The following is a 20393-nucleotide window of genomic DNA, read 5'->3' as shown; positions in this document are numbered from 1 at the left end:
TGGCAGAAAAGAGTGTTTTAGTTATGAGTACTTAAGTTCAAATTTTATAATCACCATCTCTAAGTCATACTTACCAGTTTATTGGGAAATTTTTAGCTTTCCTCACATCACATGTCATGATATTTCTTTATAATGGAGCTTTACATATTCAGCCTTTGTATATGTTTATATGTGTATATGAAAGGTAGATGGCACTTCACCACTGAGAATGACTGTTCCACCCAAAATAGTTTGAGCTTTCTATACACAGTTCCTCCTTCCTTAGGGCTATTATTTTGAACACCTATTCTGGCATTGATAGTGATGGTCCTGTCTGAATCCAAATGTCTATGATGTTTTAGGAGTCAGTGTCCTTCATAGATGTAGCTATAGACTTCCCTCAGGAAGAATGGGCTCTCCTGGACACATCCCAGAGAAAGCTGTTCAGAGATGTGATGCTGGAGATTATCAATCATCTAGTCTCAGTGGGTGAGTCTGTCCAAATTTCATCATCTATCTAGCTAATCTTATCATGTTTATTCAGCAAATATCTAGAACAGCTTCTCCACATTGTGTTATATTCCCCTTATTTTTATCCTTTATATTTAAAATGGATTTTGTATTATTTTATAACAAAAAAATCTACCTTAAAAAGAAATTTGTTTCTTTACTTATTACATACTTCTAGTTTTTCACCCATTAGAATGTGATCTTGTTGACCCACAATTTTGTATTTTTGTTACCACTCAACCTCCAACACCCAGAACATGCTGGAAACTCAGTGAATATTTTTTGAAGGAGTAAATGCTTGGATTACATATTTTCTTAATAATTATTCTGCTCTAATGGCTGTGCTGAGGCTTCGGACTTAATAGTAAAAACAACAGGCATATCCTTTCCCCCATAGAACCTAGATTGTTCTGATGGAGCTTATATATATATTACATTTGTTTTGAAAATAATCCACTGTGGAAACATAAGATTTTCAACCTATTTGAAAATACAGAGGCATCTACAATCTCTTTGAACTAGGCTATAGTCTCTGAGTTGAACAACCACAGGTCCTCACTGTATTTGCATACAGGCTCAAGAGTTACCCGTTTAATGGTGAATGACTGTAAATGGTCTATGTTCCAGGTACTTTTCCAAAGCTTGGCTGATCTTCAATGCTTACCTCATATTTCTTTGGCAGCCTGCCCTAGACTTAATGATAATGCACTGTTATCTGCACAGAATTCAAAAATCAATTTATCTTTTTCCCACAAGCAGGATATCAGATCTTCAAATCAGATATGCTTTCTCATTTGGAGCAAGGAGAGGAGCTGTGGAGAGAAGGAAACCTGAGTTCAGGTGAGCTCTAGTAACCAATATCCTATACAAGGAGGAAACTCGTCACTGAATGGTAGGTTTTTAGAAATAAGAGCTGCAGATTTCCTTGTGAGAGATCTCTATTCAAGTCTTTGACTTTATCAAAATGGGTGTTCATGTACTATTGGAGTTAAACTTTCACATAATGGTCCTTGTCCTGGTCCTCCTCTTTGAAGGTTTTCCATGTTTTTACCTTCCCAAATTCTGTTTTCTTTTTTCTCTTATTGCAATCCCAAAAATCTGTTTCAATTGTCAATGTCCTATAATGTGTTTTACTCCTAAAGTATTCCTTAGTTTGATATTCTTTCAGCTAAATTGTCAAAATTTGAAACGTTTTTGTGGCATTTGAATCTTATCAACATTTTTTTCTTTTAAATCTACCCAGAAAATGTTTTGGTGTTTTCTGTTTATTCAGGCAAGGAAAGTGGCTCTAAAAATCAAGAAATGATACCCATGCAATTTATATGCAGGAGAGACACATCTGCCATTACATCATTGGTAAGTTTAATGGTTGTGAATCCTTTTCTTCTGAATAAATAACTAGGAATGAAATAAATGAGGAATTCAGTATAATCACCTAAATGTAAATAAAATTGGACTTAAAGGCTAATTAATCGAGCAAAAAGTCTTTAATATTTTGAACTTAGGGAAAAATTAACCTTATCTTTGAAACATTATGGAGTCTTAAAAATTGATCAGATAATTGCAGTTGGGATACTACAAAAGAGAAATTCACCATGCATGCAGGAGAATAATGTGAATGTAATTAACATAGAGAAGATTTTAAATGAAGACTATCACTGAATGTCTAGAATTCATTTGTAGAGAAAATGATAAATGAATGTATATGGACAAACCTTCTAAGTCGCTCTTCTACTTCCCAAATGCAGAGATCTTGCATCATTCCAAAGAAATCCTTAAAGTGTAGTGATTTGCAAGAAGATTTCACTCACAGATCCAAAGTGACTCAACGTGTTTTAACTCACATGGGAAAGAGAACCTATTTCAGCAAAGTATTTGGAAAAGCCCTCAATGACCAGTCATCTTTTACTCAAAATAAGGAAGTTCCTACTAGAGGTACATCATATGAATGTCATCTAAGTGGCACAGCCTTTATTCAAAATTCTGGTCTTAGAGAGTACAATGGTGATATTGGAGAGAAAAGCTATGATTGTCATCTATGTGGAAAAGCCTTCACTCATTGTGCTGCCCTTAAACGACATGAAAAAAGTCACAATGGAGAGAAACCATATGAATGTGATCTTTGTGGGAAAGCGTTCCGTAGATCTTTTCTCCTTAAACAACATGACAGAATTCACACTGGAGAGAAACCTTACGAATGTCTACTATGTGGGAAATCCTACACTCATTGTTCTGCCCTTAGACAACATGAGAGAACTCACAATGGAGAGAAGCCATATGAATGTCATCTATGTGGGAAAGCCTTTAGTGCATGTTGTCATCTTAAAAAACATGAGCGAGTTCACACTGGAGAGAAACCGTATGAATGTTATCAATGTGGGAAAGCCTTCACTCATTGTTCTGCTCTTAGGCGACATGAGAGAATTCACACTGGGGAGAAACCACATCAGTGTCATCTATGTGAAAAAGCCTTCACTCACTGTTCTGCCCTTAGACAGCATGAGAGGACTCATACTGGAGAGAAACCATATGAATGTCATCTATGTGAAAAAGCCTTCAGTTCATGTTCTCATCTGAGAGAACATGAGAGAACTCACACTGGAGAGAAACCATATGAATGTCGTCTATGTGGGAAAGCCTTTACTCATTGTTCTTCTCTTAGGCGACATGAGAGAATTCACAATGAAGAGAAACCATATAAATGTCATCTATGTGGGAAAGCCTACACTCATTGTTCTGGCCTTAGACGACATGAAAAGATTCATACTGGAGAGAAACCATATGAATGTAATCAATGTGGGAAAGCCTTCACTCATTGTTCTACCCTAGTACAACATGAGAGAACTCACACTGGAGAGAAACCGTATGAATGTCATCTATGTGGTAAAGCATTCACTCGTGGTTCTGCCCTTACACGACATAAGAGGACTCATACTGGAGAGAAACTTTGAAGGCCCATTGATGTGGGAAAGCCTTCACTCAATGTTCTCATCTTAGACAAAGCAAAAGAACTTCCTTTGGAAGAATGTCATCAGTGTGGGAAAGCCTTAACTCATTGTTATTCCCTTAGGCAGCATGAGGGAATTCACAATGAAGGGAAACCAAAAGAGTGTCATCTTTCTGTAAAAATAATATTTAGGCAACATGAGAGAACCTACCAGGAGAGAAACCCTATGAATTTCTTCTATTTATGAAAGACATTTCTCACTGTTTTGGCCTTACGGAACATGGAACTCCCACTGTTAAGAAACCCCATGAATGACTTGTATATGAGAAAGACTTCACTCACTGATCTGACCTTTGATGATACATGAGGACTCATCGGAGTGGAGCCTCATGAAAGTCATGTATGTGGGAAAACTTTCACTAGTTCCAGCTTTAGAGGACATGAATATCTCAGTTTAGAGAAAAATCATTACAATATCATCCATGTGGGAAAACTAATTTATTGTGGGAAAACTTTAATTTATTATTTAACCCTAGACAACATGAGAGAACTCAAACTGGAAGGAAACTCTATGAATTCCATATGTGTGGGAAAGCCTTCAGGTATGATCTGCCCTTAGACAATATGAGAGCACTCACACTCTAAATGCTTTTAACATAGAAGAGATTTTAGCCATAGAATTAACTTCTAACATGCCAGAAAACTAACACATTGTGTAAAACATTCTCAGGGTCATGAATGAAAAGAAGGCATTAGTAATCAGAGATCACTTATTCCTTTCTCAGCATTAATGTTCTGCCACTGAGGAGACAATCCTCTAATCAAATGGGAAAACTTTCAGCTGGATTTCACATTGGAAATCTCAGATTGGAACATAAAAGACTTTATAAGTTCCTTCAGTACACAATTTAGCAAAGAATCCAGAATTTTGAACAAGACATAACTATCAGAAACCCATAAGATTACAGTGTATGATTGTGAAGTGGCCTGGGAATAGTGTATTAAGAATTTTGCAGGAAATAATATGAAATGGGATTAAACTCAGATTCATAGTTGTGCATATAAAAGCAACAAAATTATTGCTGAAAAAAAACAATATTTTGGCCACATACTAGTTGTTTTTTGTTTTCTGTTTTTTTGTGTAGCTGTAAATAAATATTTGGATCAGTCAAAAGATAACTATGACCATTAACTGGAAACATTTTAAACAGAAAATTGTGTCTTAATTATTACCTTAGTGTTGTAATGTGTATGTTCATGTTAAGGATGAAGGCAAACATGTATAAATAAGTACACTTTAGAAGTATGTTCTGGTGGTTCATAAATTCTTTTTTAATATGCCATTTAGTATTGCCATCAAAATTTAGAAAGATATTAAGAATGAAAGTATTTAAATAAAAGAAAAAATGTGTCAGCCCTGGAGTATTCTGGGTACGTTGACCAGAAAATTCCCAGACTCTAGAATCTGGCACTGTGTCATGACAGACTTTCAAATTTTGTTGCAAAGGACTGTTGTCAAGAACAGAGATCACAACACACAAGTATATGGAAATACACTGGAGATGTGAGAAGTGTCCAAGATTCAGAATGCCTTATATGCTTAAACATTAGTTATGTAACCACAAAGAGCTGCCTTTCTTAGACCAGGCAGAACACTGACAAAATGAAGACAGAAAGAATCCATGAGAATCTGATTTGTTCATATTTCCAAGACAATACTCAGGAATCCTCAAATCACTGGGAGTGACTCCCAGCCCCTACTATACACGTGTGCAAAGGGATAGGAAAGAGAATGGTGGTGCTCTTTCCTCTACTGGGATGACAAGAGAAGGCATGTTTCTTGTACTTATCTGTAGTTTATAATTATCCCTGTTTTTTTAGTGTGAAAATGAGATGATTGTAATTAATCAGCCCATGTTTTATGAGGGATTATGTAATACCCCTCATTCTACCCTTCCACTATTTCTCTGATTTTGTTTGAATACTTGATTTTGATGGATATTCAAGGTCACTAATGTTGGCTTCTATGTGTAGTATCTGTGACCCTCATCCATTAAGTTTACCCATAGACCATAGTTTGCTAAACCCTGTGCTGGTGCATGTCTCCATTTTTTCATGTGTTTTAATCATTTCATCAGTTTCATGGAGCATATGGTCATAATTTTTAAGACAAATACCACACACTTAGTTGGCTTAACATAAATTTATTAGCTTACAGTTTGAGACTAGAAGGCTTTGTTTCTCCCCAAAGACTGGCATTTTGATGTTGCCTTACTGGCAATCCAGTAGTTTGGATCCCTCTCTCACGTCCTCTCCTTTCTCTTCTGAGTTCTGTTAATATCCAGCATCTGCTTCTACATGTGGCTTTCTCTTCACAAAGCGTCCAGTAGTAGAACTAATTTCCAACTTCATTCAGTTTGTTCTCACCTTCACTAAAAATTACATCTTCACAAGATTTTATTTACATGGTTTCACACCCACAGTAATGGTTTAAAATTTACACGTTTTTCTGGAGTACATAATTCAATCTGCACATTCTTATAACTATCCTATATTCCTTTTACTCTAATCATGGGATCTATAATCTATGTGTATGTATCTGTCTTCTGTCTTTTTCTATTGATCACATTCTTTTATGCTTTTCACGGATCATATTTTTTAATGTTATATCAAACAGGCAGAGATTGAGGATGATGCTTTCCCTATAGAAGTTGGCTGTTGCCTCTCTTAAGCAAAGGAAGGCTCAACATTTTCTTCTCAGGAATTGAATTGCACTCTGCAGATTGCGCACAGTCCAATCCTCACGCCTTTAAGGTCAGCCTGTTTCTGTATTTATTGCAGGCATCTTCAGAAGAAACATGGAACTGCAGGAGGTATTACGCAGCCTTTCTTTTCCAGCCCCAACTAATAGACTGTGGGAGAAATCATCCCTGACTTTTAGGGTGCTCTTGATTTTATCCCACCCTCCAGCCACTCACAGCCCACATGATTTTTTAATACCTTGGTAGCTTTCTGCTTACGGTTTTCAGAGTTACACTAAGTAAATTCCTCCATGTGGGGAAACGTCTCAGGATTTCCGCTCTCCTCACAAGAGTACTTCCCTTTCTGAAGCTAAGTTCATGTAGTCCTCTCTGTGCACAATTCCTTGATCCTTAAAAGCATGTATGTATTAATGGGTCATTTATTTAGTTGTTTGCCTTTAGTCACCACATTCTACCTGGAATCAGAAGTACCCATATTTTGCTTTTGGAAAATGTCAACCTGTCCTCAACCCAGAAAGGCTGCCTCTTCCTTCTGGGACTTTATAATCTCACCCTGAAAATTGTCAGACGCCTCAGCAGAAAATCTAGTGTAGACTTTGCATGCACCATTCTGGTTCCATTTTTCTCAGAGGTTATAAACCCACAAGTCCTGTCTGTAATCATTGCTTTCCAGCTCCTTCTAATAGCTGTTTTGACATTTTTTCCAGGTTTATCATTGCTTATGGGTCCCTGTCTAATAAATACTACTCAGTTGTAGTCACTGTAGATACTTTGAGAGAGTGTGGTTATGTGAGGAGTCTGTATGGCTGTGTGATAAGTGTATATGTGTATGTTGTCAGGTATTGGTGCAATCATTTGGAAGTTCTGTGCCTGCCTGTGTGTATGTTTCTGTTTGCATTTTCAACTGTGCAACTGTGTGGACTCTGTGGTCATGTGTGTGTAGAATTTCAGCATATGGGGATAGAAGCATGGACTTCCTGGCTTCATTTAAACATTCAGCTACCCCTGGAGCTCCAGTGATTCTAACACATACAGAAAGAGGGATTTCAAGGGGCCAGGGAACAATGAAAAAGTAGCTGTAACCTGAAAAGCACAGTGTTGAGGTGGTAGGGGACAGGGTCTTGACCACTGGGGACTGGAGTTCAGGGACAAAGAGATGAGAAACTGGTGAGCTTGTTGACATCAGTGGTTGTAGCCCTGTGAGGTAGTGTTTGAGGGGTTTGGGCAAAAGATTGGGTGTCTGATGACTGAGTTATGGAGACTGGTGAAAATGCTCTGGGTTTTGGATTGGAGAAAGGAGAATGTGATTTGAGGGCCTTCTAGGGTAAATAAATGCCATTGAGTGGGGCAGCACTTTTGGTGTCTCTAAGAACTCATGACTGTCTTTTAAGTCAGTCAGTCGAGCATCTGAAGGGTAAGCAGATATCATCACTTTCTTTCTGGTCTTACAGGAAACAGTACTTCATGTTGAAGACCAGAATCTTCTTCAGGCGGTTAGAGTATCCTGTACTTAGCAGTTCAGTGCAAAAAAAGCAGAAACCCAGGTGATTCCTCTTGCCTTTTACCAAAGGCCCCATTGGAGAGTGTCGGTAAGAACTCACTGAAGTCTTGTTGAACAAAGATGTAACATCCATAAATCTATAAGACCCATGGGCACTTTCATTCTGAGGGATCAGTTGTGGAGAACCAATCCATGAAGACATAGCTTTGGAAGAATTGTTCTTCAGAGCATGAATTTATGTATACTTTTCAGTTCACATTATACATACATTTAAAATACTCTGCTTTCTTACTAAAATTGGGACCACAACAATTACATCTGTTCTTACCACAACTTGCATCTTATGTAACATTGAAAGACAATGCTTTACCCTAGAGACCAAGGAAAGTCTGTCTTCTCTCATCATTTCTGTTCATTTATGGTTGAAATCTGTAAGTAATAAGCCAAAGAGTAGGGGAAAAAAACAAAGCTTGGTAAAGTGAAAGAAAACAGTATTTGCACAGGACATGGTTGGGTATGTGGAAACCACTATTTAGTAAATTTAGGGAAGTCACAGTTTACAAAGTACAAATAAAATGAAATTGGATTTCTATATAGTAGTACAATTTAAAAATGTAAAATGAAATGTAAAGCATTTACAACAGCACTAATATGGAATGATTTTAATGGAAGATGCATAAAGCTCTATACTGAAAATTAAAATACAGAATTTAGAGAAAATCTAAATATATGGGCAATATACTATAAAGATGGACTCAAAACAGTGCCGTTAAGGCATCAGATCTCTCAGAGACAATCTGTAGATTCAGTGCAATTCTAATTTACATCTTTTTTATGAAAACTGGAGTAGGTGTTATCCTACTGACACAGTCATGTACTTTCTGTAACTATGGATACTGAAATTCTTGGCGCCTACATGATGGAAAGTATTCTTTGACACCCAGATTAACAGTAACATTTCAGCATCAATTTCAGGTGATACACAAAAGCTGGTGGAAATTTTATTTTTTCAACGTAAGATTAAAAACTCCACACTTGTATGAAATAATTGTCCCTTATGTAAGTTAAAAAATTATGTGATGTGATATGAAAGTTTTTATTTTGGATAAAGAAGTAAATACCTTTTAAAAATACTCCACAGAAAGTGCTGCATTATGGGGCCTTAACAGTAGTTACAGTTAAATGTCTTTAATCCTAATGACCATTAAGGTTCATTTCTAAAGCATAATTGGATTATTACTTCTTAAACTTTCTAAATGTTGCATCCTTTGGAACTGATTTTTAAGGGTGCCTCTGCTCATCAGGGCCTTCAGCACCTTGATCAGGCCTGCTTGGTAAAGGGATTACAACCAGATACCATACCCACTACATAGTCCAAACCAGCTAAGTAGGTCAAAGGGATGAATTTCCCCAATCTTGTGTAGGATTTGAACTAAAAATTTTTGATGTCCTCTGTTTCTCACAGTATGACCTGATTTGTGAAATGTGAAAACATTTCTCTCCTAGCATAATGCAAGCACCCTCCATTTGCACCATCATAGTGTCCACACTACAGTTTTGGAGGTCAAGGGATGCTGCACTCTATTGTTCTAGTAGCTCCAATGAATCAAGTATAGAATTAAATTCTCTTACAATAATATTTGGTAGGTTATTCATAGCCTTTTGTTGTACCCTGTTTCCAGGAATGATGATACACACTACCTGATTGAGGGTACTGTTGTATTGCAGATTTATCTCTTGTGCAATGGCAACAATATGCAAAACAGCCCAGATTGCTGATTTTAGAGGATATGTTTCTTTCCCAACTGATGTTGGGAACTACATATACTAAACTGCATTGCCCACACTCACCCCCCGTCCCCAGTAGGGGGAAAAGTTTTATACAAATGAACACCCCCATATAATAAAATATCCAGCTTTTCTTAATGCTAATGTTAGTGTAGTTCCCTTGACCCAGTAGTTATGTGACATATGGTAAGTTATCTCTTTTTGTTAGCTGGTGGTCTGCACATTGTCTATCTCTATAACATTCAGTAAAAGTCCATCTGGCCACTTTATATGAACAGTACACATACTGATGTTGATATAGAAGGCCCTCCTTCCTGGCAATGCAGCTAAATGGGATGCTGCCATTGCCAGACTTAAGGTCTACCCAAACAACTATGTGGGGCTTTTCTCTTAGGGTGACACTCATAGATTTCCAGGTTGATGTGCTGCATATACTCCAGCTGTAGCTTCAGGTACAGTATATTGGCATATTTTTTCATGCACTGCAGTATTTTGCCAATAATAACATTAAATTTGGGCTCAGAAGTACTATCCTCAGAATTATACCACACAATAGTCATTAGGAACTTCTGTTAGGTATGGTCTGCTGCCATTTGTATTTTTGGTACAGAGGGAGAAGTTCTCCAAAGTTAGGGGATTCCATATGGGAAGTTCTTGGGTTTGGAAAGGCATCTTCCATGTCCAGTGGAGTGTACCATACTCATCTAGAAAGTGGTTTCCTCAAGACATTATGTTGTACATCCTGTGTGGTCCACTAAATTAAAAGTTTGGCTGGAATGATGAGAGATGGTCTGTCATTGCAATTCAAGTGGTGAAGTTCTGACAGAGCCAGAATTTGATTGGTAGCTCTAGCAAAAGCCTGTATCATCAGCACCAATGGATGATGGGATTGTCCATCATTGTGAGATAACCTGGGAAGATAGACATATACCATCCCAGAAGTAAAGGCAAATGTGCTTTTGCCAAATTACATGAGATGAGGCTGCTCACATGTGGCCACCCAGGCTGTCCAAGCCCAAAAGCCACAACTTCTGTGGGGACTCATTGCCCCAGACATTCCAGCCTTGGTCATGAAATTCTGGGAGTGAAGTCACATCCTGAACAAGTTTGGCACAGCCTATGATGTCACATTCCTGTACCAAAATTTCAAGGTTCCCAGATACAACCAGTGGAACCTTATTGTCTTGTGTTCTGTTGCTTCATCCACCATGCCCATGGAGTCCAAGTTGGAATCTCGGTCCCTTGCAGTATACCACTGCAGCCCACTCTACAAACCACCCCCAAGGAGTGTGTTCCAGCAGAAAAAAAAATTGTACTGAGATTGGGATTCTGCAGGCATAGCATAATTAGGTGACTGCCTGCCCATCCACCCCTCCAAGCTCCATATTTTCCAACATAAGTTGTGGTGCCAAATTTCCATTCCAGTGGAGTGCAAGTGTTCAATAACCAAATAGCTTTAGTTACATGGGAGTACCACCTGGTATGTTGTTATTCCTGATGGCCTTTGTGAATTTGTTTTTAAGTTGACCATTCCAATGTACTTTCTCTCTGCTTGGAGGTCAGAGGGAACATGAAAGGTCCATACTGTGCAATAGGAGCATGCCAATTGCTGGGTTGCTTGTGGTGTGAATGAGGTATTTTGATCTGATTAGAGGCCAATTGGATATCCAGAAACATGGCAGAGGTGATTCTCCTAGGCTGCAGTGGTATTCCTGGGATTCCAAATGGTGCTCAAGAATTGCACCCCCATATCTGGACTATATGTCTACAGCAGTGAGACACCATCAGAATGCATGATTTCATATAGGCAGTCCAATGTGGTCAAGTTGCCACACTTGTGTTGGGCTTAAGCATCAGCTGATATGGCACTGTATTCACCAGGCTGCATGTCCTGGGATCATTGTTAGGAGTCATAAGAGTGTGCTGTTGTCTTTGGCCTCTGCTTCATCTAGAAAGAGTCCCCAGAATTTGGTCCATTAGTGTAACTGAGGTGGCATACCATGTCCTGTTCTGTGGTGGATCCAGCAATTATGTTGTGTGCATGCTTCCTTGGCATGGGAATTCCATTCATGTTCTGCTTCAAATGACCCTTTACCATGGGCATCAACATGGATGACAAATAGATCTCCTTCATGCTCAAAGCTGCTTTCATAGCATTTGTCCCACATGGGAGAGTTTCTTGTAGTCCAACCATTGATTTGATGGTCACCAGACAATACAGCTAACCCAATTTTAACAGCCCATGTGTCTGTAAACATGTAGCAGAAAGTTGTTGGAGTGACCTGCATAGCCATCACCACCACATAGATTTCAGCCAACTGGGGAGAACATCCTTTCCCAGTCTCAGTCAAAAGGTGGCCATCACTGGGACAGATGGCAGCCATAGCCCAATGAACTCGATCACCTTTTGAGTTTTGCATTTTCCACTGTGAATCAAGCCGTACTATCAGTAGGAACATCTTTGAACTGTGGGCCCATTTAGCCAAGAAAGTGGCAGGACCATTCCTTAGTGGGGCATGCAATGGGGATGTCATCAATATAGTGCATGACAAGGGCTTCTGGGGGTAATTGGCAAGTCTAGCCCTAAGCACTTGTGATGTACTGCAGGGGAACTGATACATCTCTGAGGAAGTATAATTAATACGGCCTTTCTCCATGAATGCTAATTGGTCCTGATCTTAATCCTACAAAGGAATTGAAAAAAAGGCATTAGCCAGGTCAATAACCCATGTATGGGTTTCAACCTTGTCAGTGATAGCAATGATATCAGCCAAGGTGTCATCTCAACATTTAATCTGTCATAATCTATTGTAAGCCTTCAGTCTCAAGGCCTTTTTTATGTGTCAGAATAGGCTATCAAATTGATATTGAACACTCCTGGCAGCATGTTCTGAAACAACAGGATAATATCCTTTGCCCCACCTGGGAGGCTGTACTGTTTAGTGGAATAACCCAGTGGTGCTTGGGTAACTTCGGTGGCAAAGGGTACTAGACATGCCCCATAGTTATGTCTTAAATTCTTTGTTGTGAGGGGTTGTGCCCCTCAAGTGGCAGTAGTATTCCTTGCCATAAGCAACAAAAATGTCAATATCTATAATACACTTAGAGGGAACTGATTATTAATGCCAGAAATGGCCCATAGGACCCCACCCACAAGCACACATGCACTGGCCTACCAGTGGTCACCATATCTGTTCCAAAATCTCCTAATGTCACCAGCTTGCCCTTGCTGCTGTGGGACCCAGGATCACTGTTAATATATCTAAAATTCCCAAGAACATTTGTTTCCTCCCTTTTCCCCTTCTAACCAACTGGACACAGAGCCACAAAACCCTAGTTGCAACCCAGGGACTTGGCCACACACCTAGTCATTCTTTTTAAAGGGAGTAAGATCAGGGTACAGGTATGGGAGAAATCAAGCTCCCTAACCTAGTCATCATAAGTCAGAATTGTCTTGTTCATTTTCCTGGTCAGAGCACAGAGAAGCCTTAGTAACTGTTTTAGTTTGCTAGGCTACTCAAAGCAGACACCTGAAATGGGGTGGCTTTTAACAATGGCAATTTTTAGCTTACAGTTTTGATGCTGAGAAAAACGTCCAAATCAAGGCATCATGAAGGTGATACTTTCTTCCAAAGACTGGCTACCAGTGATCCTTGACTCCTGTACCACATGGTAAGGCTGCATTGTGGTATCTGCTAGTCTCTCTTCTCTTCTGGGTTTCATTGCTTCCATGGCTTTCTGACTCTTATAATGGACTGCAGTAAAAGGATGAATACCCACCCTGGGCCACATCCTATGGAACTAACCTCATAAAAATTTCTACTTACAATAGATTTATGCCTACAGAAATGAATTAGCTTTAAGAACATGGTTTTCTGGGGTACATACTGTTGCAAACCAACACAGTAGCCCATGTATCCTTCCTCCCTGTAAAGATTCTAAATCTTAGAATTGGAATCTTAGATTTATAAAGCTTTCCAATCCTGTGAGCTCTCTTCCTCCTCCTTTATGGCTCATACCAGGGCCTTAACCTCTGAGAGGACCCCTTCTGCCTGATAGCACTGGCAGAGTTGTTCTGCAGGGGTCCCATCAATTTCTTCTTTGTCTATTTCCTGTTTTAGTAAGTGAATCCATTTGGACATGTAGGTGGGTGCTGTGGACCTTGGCTCCTCTTTTGTTTTCCCCTGGTCAGTCTCTGTGTCAACCTTTTGGAATGGTTTCCTGCTTCCAGGCTTCTGTCCATCGTGGGAAGACTTAGTGTAAATGGTTTAAGCCATGCTGCCATCTCCACCCCAAAATAGGGTGTTGCAGTGGAGCTTTTCTACCAATCCCCCTATCTTCAGGGATAACAAAAGGAACAGGGGTCTCTTCTAACTTCTGTATTTCACTCTTGAAAATGACCTCATTTATCAATTTCATTTTAAGCAATGTCATGGGGTTATTGGCCCTGAGTGAAAATGGGTATAATTTGGGGCCCACAATAGCCTGGACTAGGTTGACTTCCCTATGTGGGGTCCTCAGACCTGTGGGTTTCATTCACAACCCTTGAGACACCATTAATGTTGGATGATGTATGAGCACACCCAGCAGCCAGGGTGTATTTCCCTACATTTTGAGGGGTCACCTCCCACATCTCTGCCCTCATTGAACATACCAATTCATACCTATTAACAGGGAGATTGCTTACATCCCACTTGTTCCCATGTGTCCAGGGGGAGGTTAGCACACAGTCAGCCAATCATCTTCCAAGCTGGGACCATAATGGAATGACTGAACTGATGGTCTCATGCATCCACCATGATTTGGGTTGCTTTCTTAGTGACTCTTCTAGCTGTGCCACACTTCTGAGTGAAGGAGGGAGTCTCAAAGCATGGAGAATGTAAAAAATATGTCCACCCATTCCATGCAGGTCTTGGGGTCTCCAGTAAAATACAAGTCACAACAGACATTGAATGGAACAATATTCACTGTCATAGAGAAGAGACAAAGGAAGGTCAATTTCACCAGTTCACGTCATTTCCCCATGGCCAGTGGGTCTTGCTCTGCAGCTGATTCAGGTAGATAGTCTTCATGCACCACTCATGTGTAGGTTAGAGGCCCTGCTCCCCACCCCACCACTGGAAACATACCAGCAAATCTTGGCCAAGTGCCATAAAATACACATACTTGGCTAAGCAGTCTCCATGAAGTTTTACATAATGCTCAGAGCAAAAATGGCAAGGAATGTGACAGCCAGCCACTAAGTGCTAGTGGATGTGTTTTCTCTCCAAGCACCCCAAGGAGAGAGTCAGCCCATATTTATCATTCTTGAAGACTATCACTATCAGGGTGGCAGTTTTGCTTTTGATTTACAGTTTTCATAAGAAAGGGGAGGTTCAAAAGCATCCACCTATTCTAGTTTGCTATAAAATCTCTTATCCCATAGGCTAGGTATCCAGAGAAGTTTAGCCATTTCTTGAGGAAAATGCAATTTAGTTATGCAAATTAAGGAAAGGAAATGGAAAACAAAACACAATTGAATGTGGAACACACTGATCAGAATCTGTTTTATCTTCCTGCTGAAATATTTAGTGTCCCAAGGAATTCATGTTGGGTCAGAAGCACTATCCAAAAGTCTCTGAACATGTAAATTTAATGTTCTGGGAATGCCCAAGAATGGCTATGGTCTGTTAATTTCTGATGGGTATGATAGGAACAAGTTCACAGAAATGTTGCTATATTAGGTTATTTTCTTGGGGTAGAGTAGGAACATGTTGGAAGTAAAGTAGTTATCTTAGGCTAGTTGTCTTTTTCTTACTCCCTTGTTAGGGTTTGTTTGAAACTATTTTTTGTATTTTTTAAAATTTTTTGGATATAGTTGATTTTAAAAAAAGTTAATTAAAAATAGAAAAAAACAATGAAAAAAATATGCAGAGCCTCCTTGAGAAGCTGGTAGAGAATGCAGGAGTATTGGGTTTCCCCACCTAGAAGGTTGCCGATGTGCTCACAGAAATAGGGGACTGGTGGTTTGATGGGTTGAGCCCTCTACCACAGGACTTTCCCTTGGGAAGACTTGCTGCAAAGGAGAGGCTAGGTCTCCCTATAATTATGCCTAAGAGCCTCCTCCCTAATGCCTATTTGTTGCTCAGATGTGGCCCTCTCTAGCTAAGCCAACTTGGCAGGTGAAATCCTGCTCTCCCCCCTATGTGGGATCAGACACCCAGGGGAGCGAATCTCCCTGGCAATGTGGAATATGACTCCTGGGGAGGAATGTAGACCCAGCATCATGGGATGGAGAACATCTTTTTACCAAAAGGGGTATGGGAAAGGAAATGAAATAACCTTCAGTGGCAGAGAGATTCCAAAAGGAGCTGACAGGTCACTCTGGTGGGCACTCTTGCACACAACATAGACAACCCTTTTTAGGTTCTAGTGAATTGGAGTAGCTAGCAGTAAATACCTGAAGCTACCAGACTACAACCCAGAACCCCTGAATCTTGAAGACAAGTGTATAAAAATGTACCTTATGAGGGGTGACAATGTGATTGGGAAAGCCATATGGACCACACTCCCCTTTGTCTAGTTTTTGGTTGGATGAGTAGAAACATGGAGGAAGGAAAACAAAAGAACTCAGTATTCTTTTTTACTTTAATTGCTCTTTTTCACTTTAATTGTTATTTTTGTGTGTGGTAGTGAAGGTGTCAGGGATTGATTTTGGTAATGAATGTACAACTATGTAATGGTACTGTGAATAATTGAATGTATGCTTTGTTTTGTTTTGTATGAGTGCATGGTATGTGAATATATCTCAATAAAATGAATTTGGAAAAAAAGGTCTCTGAACATGTGGTTGCATTCCTCCATGAACCTGGACAAATGGCCACAGGCTTCTCTAAGGAAGCTAGGGGAAAGGTTTCTGGAAACCCCACAGTCCTTCATAAATCCTTTGTGATGCTCCAGAAATATTCTCCACTATTATCCATTGGTACTTTGCCCCAGAGGTTGGCATGTGCATACTATTTCAATGGGTTCCCTGGGTATCTATCTGACTTCTGGTGGGAATCAGCTCATGGGCAGTATCAGCAGGAGACTGGAGGATTGAGAAGAATGAGATTAAGGTATTTATTTCCTCCCATTACCTCTTTGAGGAGCAGGTACAGATTGGATGCATCCTTCTTTTTATGCCCCTCTACACATTTGCTATTTGGGTTTGAGGTCCATGTCTTCCCTTTACCCCTCAGGCCTAGAAGTGGTAGTAGTTCTGTTGGCTAGCCCTGAGGTAATGCACTGTCCCTAGTTGGTTTTCCTATCTACTAGCCACACCTTTGAAAATAGTGCTTTATTAAACCTTTCTCAAATTATCCAGTTTTGAGTGCAGTCTGTTTCTTATGAAGACCTGGACTGCTAGACTGATACACCTGTTATTCATCCTGAAAGTTACCTGGCCTCACCTCATGCAAAATGCCTCTGGTTCTGTAACCTTACTGAGGTCTGGAAGTTAGCTGAAATGTTGCTTAACAGGTTACAGTTAAACCTGTATTTACCAAACTTAGAGGCTTTTTGGTTTGGCAAAATGAATTAATGGGCTACTATTCAGTTTCATTTCTGGTGATACCAGGCTGAACCCTGCTGATGCACCCACTCTGCTACTGGTCAAGGTGGACACGTTGACTTGTTTGTGGAATACCCACTCAGGCCAATGAAACTGTTTCATTTCCATTTCCCTCAGCAACATATCTGGATTGGAAACAAAGACACTTTTAAACATTCTGGCATTTCATTACTGAATTATTTCTTATGACAAAGATTTGATGAGTCACAAGGAGTTCAGGAACACTGGGATATGTGGGTAAGATGCACATTATAGAGTTAAAACAAGTCTTTTTTCTATGTTGTGATGAGGACCTGAATCCTTCAAAATTTTCTAGAGTAAGTTAGTTCTAGGTCCAGGTTTGCTTCAGCTAAACCAACAAACTTGAAATTGTGACCAGTATCCCCAGTGAACCCACTGAAAGCACTATCTTTGATGAACATTCCAATCACAATTGCTTTTTATTTTACTTAAGTCTACATTTTCATTAATTAAGCGTATATTTCTTTGTAAACTCTTGCAAGTATTCTTGGTGTCAATCTTTTCTTTCTGACCCTGGTTCCACATGTCACCCTCTAGTCAATGTTGTATTTAAGGATGAGACATAGCAAGGAAGTTTGTTAATTTCCTCTTCCAAGGGAAGTGCATGGGAAAGCAATTCAAAGAGCTTTCATGTCCAGAGCATTCTTGATTTCATCTCCTTTCATATACACCCATGACAATCACTAGAATTCCAATCCTTTCGCATAAGAACATGAATAGGTTGAGTTCTACAGGCATTGTATCTCAGCAGCTCACTGGATCAATAACTTAATTTTGTTTTTAATGGATTCAGAAGAAATATAATAAATAACACTTTTAATCAGCAGAGCCAATATAATGATCCAGTGCTTCCTTTTTCATTTCTATGGCAGAAACTATGAATTTCCAATTTTTCATTACCTGTAATGTCATGGACAAACACACTACATTACTATCCCCATGTTCTTCCTCTTCTCTCTGACTGCTGCTACTCTCTTCCCCAGAAGTTCACCCCCATGGCTCATTCACATGGTTACAGGACACCATAGTTAATAACTGATTAATCACTTTCCACACATCCTGGACTTCTGCGGTCAGTGTCATTGCCTTTCTTACTACCTTAAGTCAATGCCATATTTTTCCTGAAATCATCCTTATGTCTATAGTAGTTTTGTCTCCTTTAGTTACAATTGGAGCAAGACAAAATTCTGAATAACAGAAGAGATTTCTCATCAGCATTGCACTCCATATTTCCTTGTAAACTTCCAATCCATTGACCCTGTGGCATTCTCTACTTTGGGTAGGGAGAACATTAATTAATGGGAAAACACAAAACGATAAAGAAGGGAGGCTCAACTTTCAAGTTCTTTAAGAAATTTAAAAAAACTCAGTGGAGACCATGGTCTTGAAAGTCCTTGATTTGCGCTTCTCTCTTAGAATAAAAACAAAAGTCCTGGGAGGACCAGAACTTTTAGTATGAACCATAGTTTGAAAGAGAATAAATGAAGACATAGGTAACCTGACCATTAGATAAAAATAAGGATGTGATTTCATAAACATGGTGATCTAAGACAGCTACTGAAAATCTCTCCCCAGAGATTCAGTGAAAAACAGGAAAATTCTCACTTGTTAGAACTCTGGAGGAAGTTGAACACTGGGGAAGGGTCCCACAAGGTCTGGATTGCAGAAATAAAAAATACCCAGTAGGAAATTTCTATCCTGAACGGGCTGGTCCCCTCCCTTCCCCATCATTTCGTCCCATGAAGCTCAGGAAGTGCCCAGAGCCAGAAGCTGGTATCCCTCCCAACTCCCACTGGTGACATAGACTATAAAATTTCTCACAGCAGTGAGACAGTTCCCACCCATCTCCAGACACAGAGACCCAAGCCCACAGGGACCAATGGCAGGACTTGAGCCACTGGGGAGGGCAGAATTTAAAAGGGCAGCAAGGAAGAGTTTCCAAATGGAGGATTAGGGAGGAAGTGGCAGAATCTTTCCCAAAAGAGCTGTCCCTGGAGAAAATGCCCAAATAAACTGGGTCTCCAGGGATTGGGGAGGATATTTCAAAACCCAGGTCAGTGAGCTGCAAAGAAAACATGGACAGAGACTGTAATTCCAGCTATGGATCCTAGCACCCATCCCCCACCGTTGAGGGAAAAAGCTGTGGGCAGTTCAATCCTTGCCTGTAGGATGCCTGAAGATTGGGGTGGCTGTGGGAGTCCTCTGCCACAAGTACAGAGGGGGTACAGCTCCACACTGAGCTAGATTTGGGCTGGCAAAGTGAGGGCAAAGGAATCCCACAATTTCAGCACTACCCAGTCAGACTCTGAAGGGCTCCAGGAGGTAAACCCTTCTGAGAATTATTAGGTAATCAAAGAGTACCATCTGCTTAGCAGGCCAGAAAGTGCAGGGGAAGGGCAGGGCTTTTCAGAGCCTTTCCATACTCTATCCCAGGCACATCCATGTGGTCTATCAATGCATGGCCCTGTTCTGGCTGAGAAATACTAAGAACAAAGTAGTGCCCTAGTACAAACCCAGGCAGCCACTATGTCCTAGAAAAGAGAGATAAACATACCTTCAGCATAGACCCAAGATAATCAGATGACCAGCTATCAGCAAAAAATAACAAGGTACAATAAAACTCAAGAAGAAATGGCCTAAAGGAAAAAATCCAAAAGTCTGAAGAGGCACAGAATATGAAAAAACTAATCAAAGATGTTCAAATAAGTCTCCTGAATCAATTCAAAGAAATGAAGGAAAATGTGCACAAAGATGTAAAGGATGTTAAGAAGACACTAAAGGAGCGTAAAGAAGATTTTGAAGGAATACATAGAAAAATAACAGATATAGAAATAAAAGATACTTTGGATTAATTAAAAATATACTGGAGACACACAACAGAAGATTCAAAGTGGCAGAAGAGTCCATGAGCTAGAAGACAGAACAACCAAATTGGAACAGACCAAAAAAGATGGAAAAAAAATGAAAAAAATTTGAGCAGGGTCTCAGGGAAATGATTGACAATACAAAGCACACAAACATATGCATCATGGGAGTCCCAGAAAGAGAAGAGAAAGGAAAAGGGTAAGGAAAAATATTTGAAGAAATAATGGCCAAAAATTTCCCAACCATTATAAAAGACATAAATATGCAAATCCAAGAATCCCAATGTACTCCAAACAAAAAATCTGAATAGACCCATTTCAAGACACATACTATTAAGACGCTCAAATACCAAAGAGGAGAAAATTCTGAAAGCAGCCAGAGAAAAGTGATTCATCACATGCAAAGGAAGCCAAATAATTCCAACTACTG

At 39.7% G+C, this 20393-nt stretch overlaps 1 protein-coding gene across 8 annotated transcripts in view; it reads left to right on the top strand.

Annotated features, from left to right (window-relative positions):
• Window positions 1-15238, top strand: part of LOC119505186 (zinc finger protein 596-like) — an 81861-nt gene extending 66623 nt beyond the window's left edge. The window contains exons 3-7 of one of the 8 annotated variants that reach the window (XR_005210694.1): window positions 342-468; window positions 1246-1329; window positions 1763-1845; window positions 2238-4038; window positions 7650-15238. Coding sequence is in view for 4 of the 8 variants with exons in the window: in XM_037797835.1 (XP_037653763.1) it covers window positions 342-468; window positions 1246-1329; window positions 1763-1845; window positions 2238-3440 (1497 nt within the window). In the remaining 4 variants the exon portion in view is untranslated. Of the gene's footprint in view, window positions 1-341; window positions 469-1245; window positions 1330-1762; window positions 1846-2237 lie in introns of all 8 variants that reach the window. The other 7 variants (XR_005210693.1, XR_005210692.1, XR_005210691.1 and 4 more) reach the window with 7 other exon arrangements.
• The last annotated feature ends 5155 nt before the right edge of the window (window positions 15239-20393 follow it).

The sequence above is a fragment of the Choloepus didactylus genome, chromosome 10, assembly GCF_015220235.1.
Source record: "Choloepus didactylus isolate mChoDid1 chromosome 10, mChoDid1.pri, whole genome shotgun sequence".
Classification (NCBI taxonomy): domain Eukaryota; kingdom Metazoa; phylum Chordata; class Mammalia; order Pilosa; family Megalonychidae; genus Choloepus; species Choloepus didactylus.
This window is presented reverse-complemented; position numbering and strand designations above follow the sequence as displayed.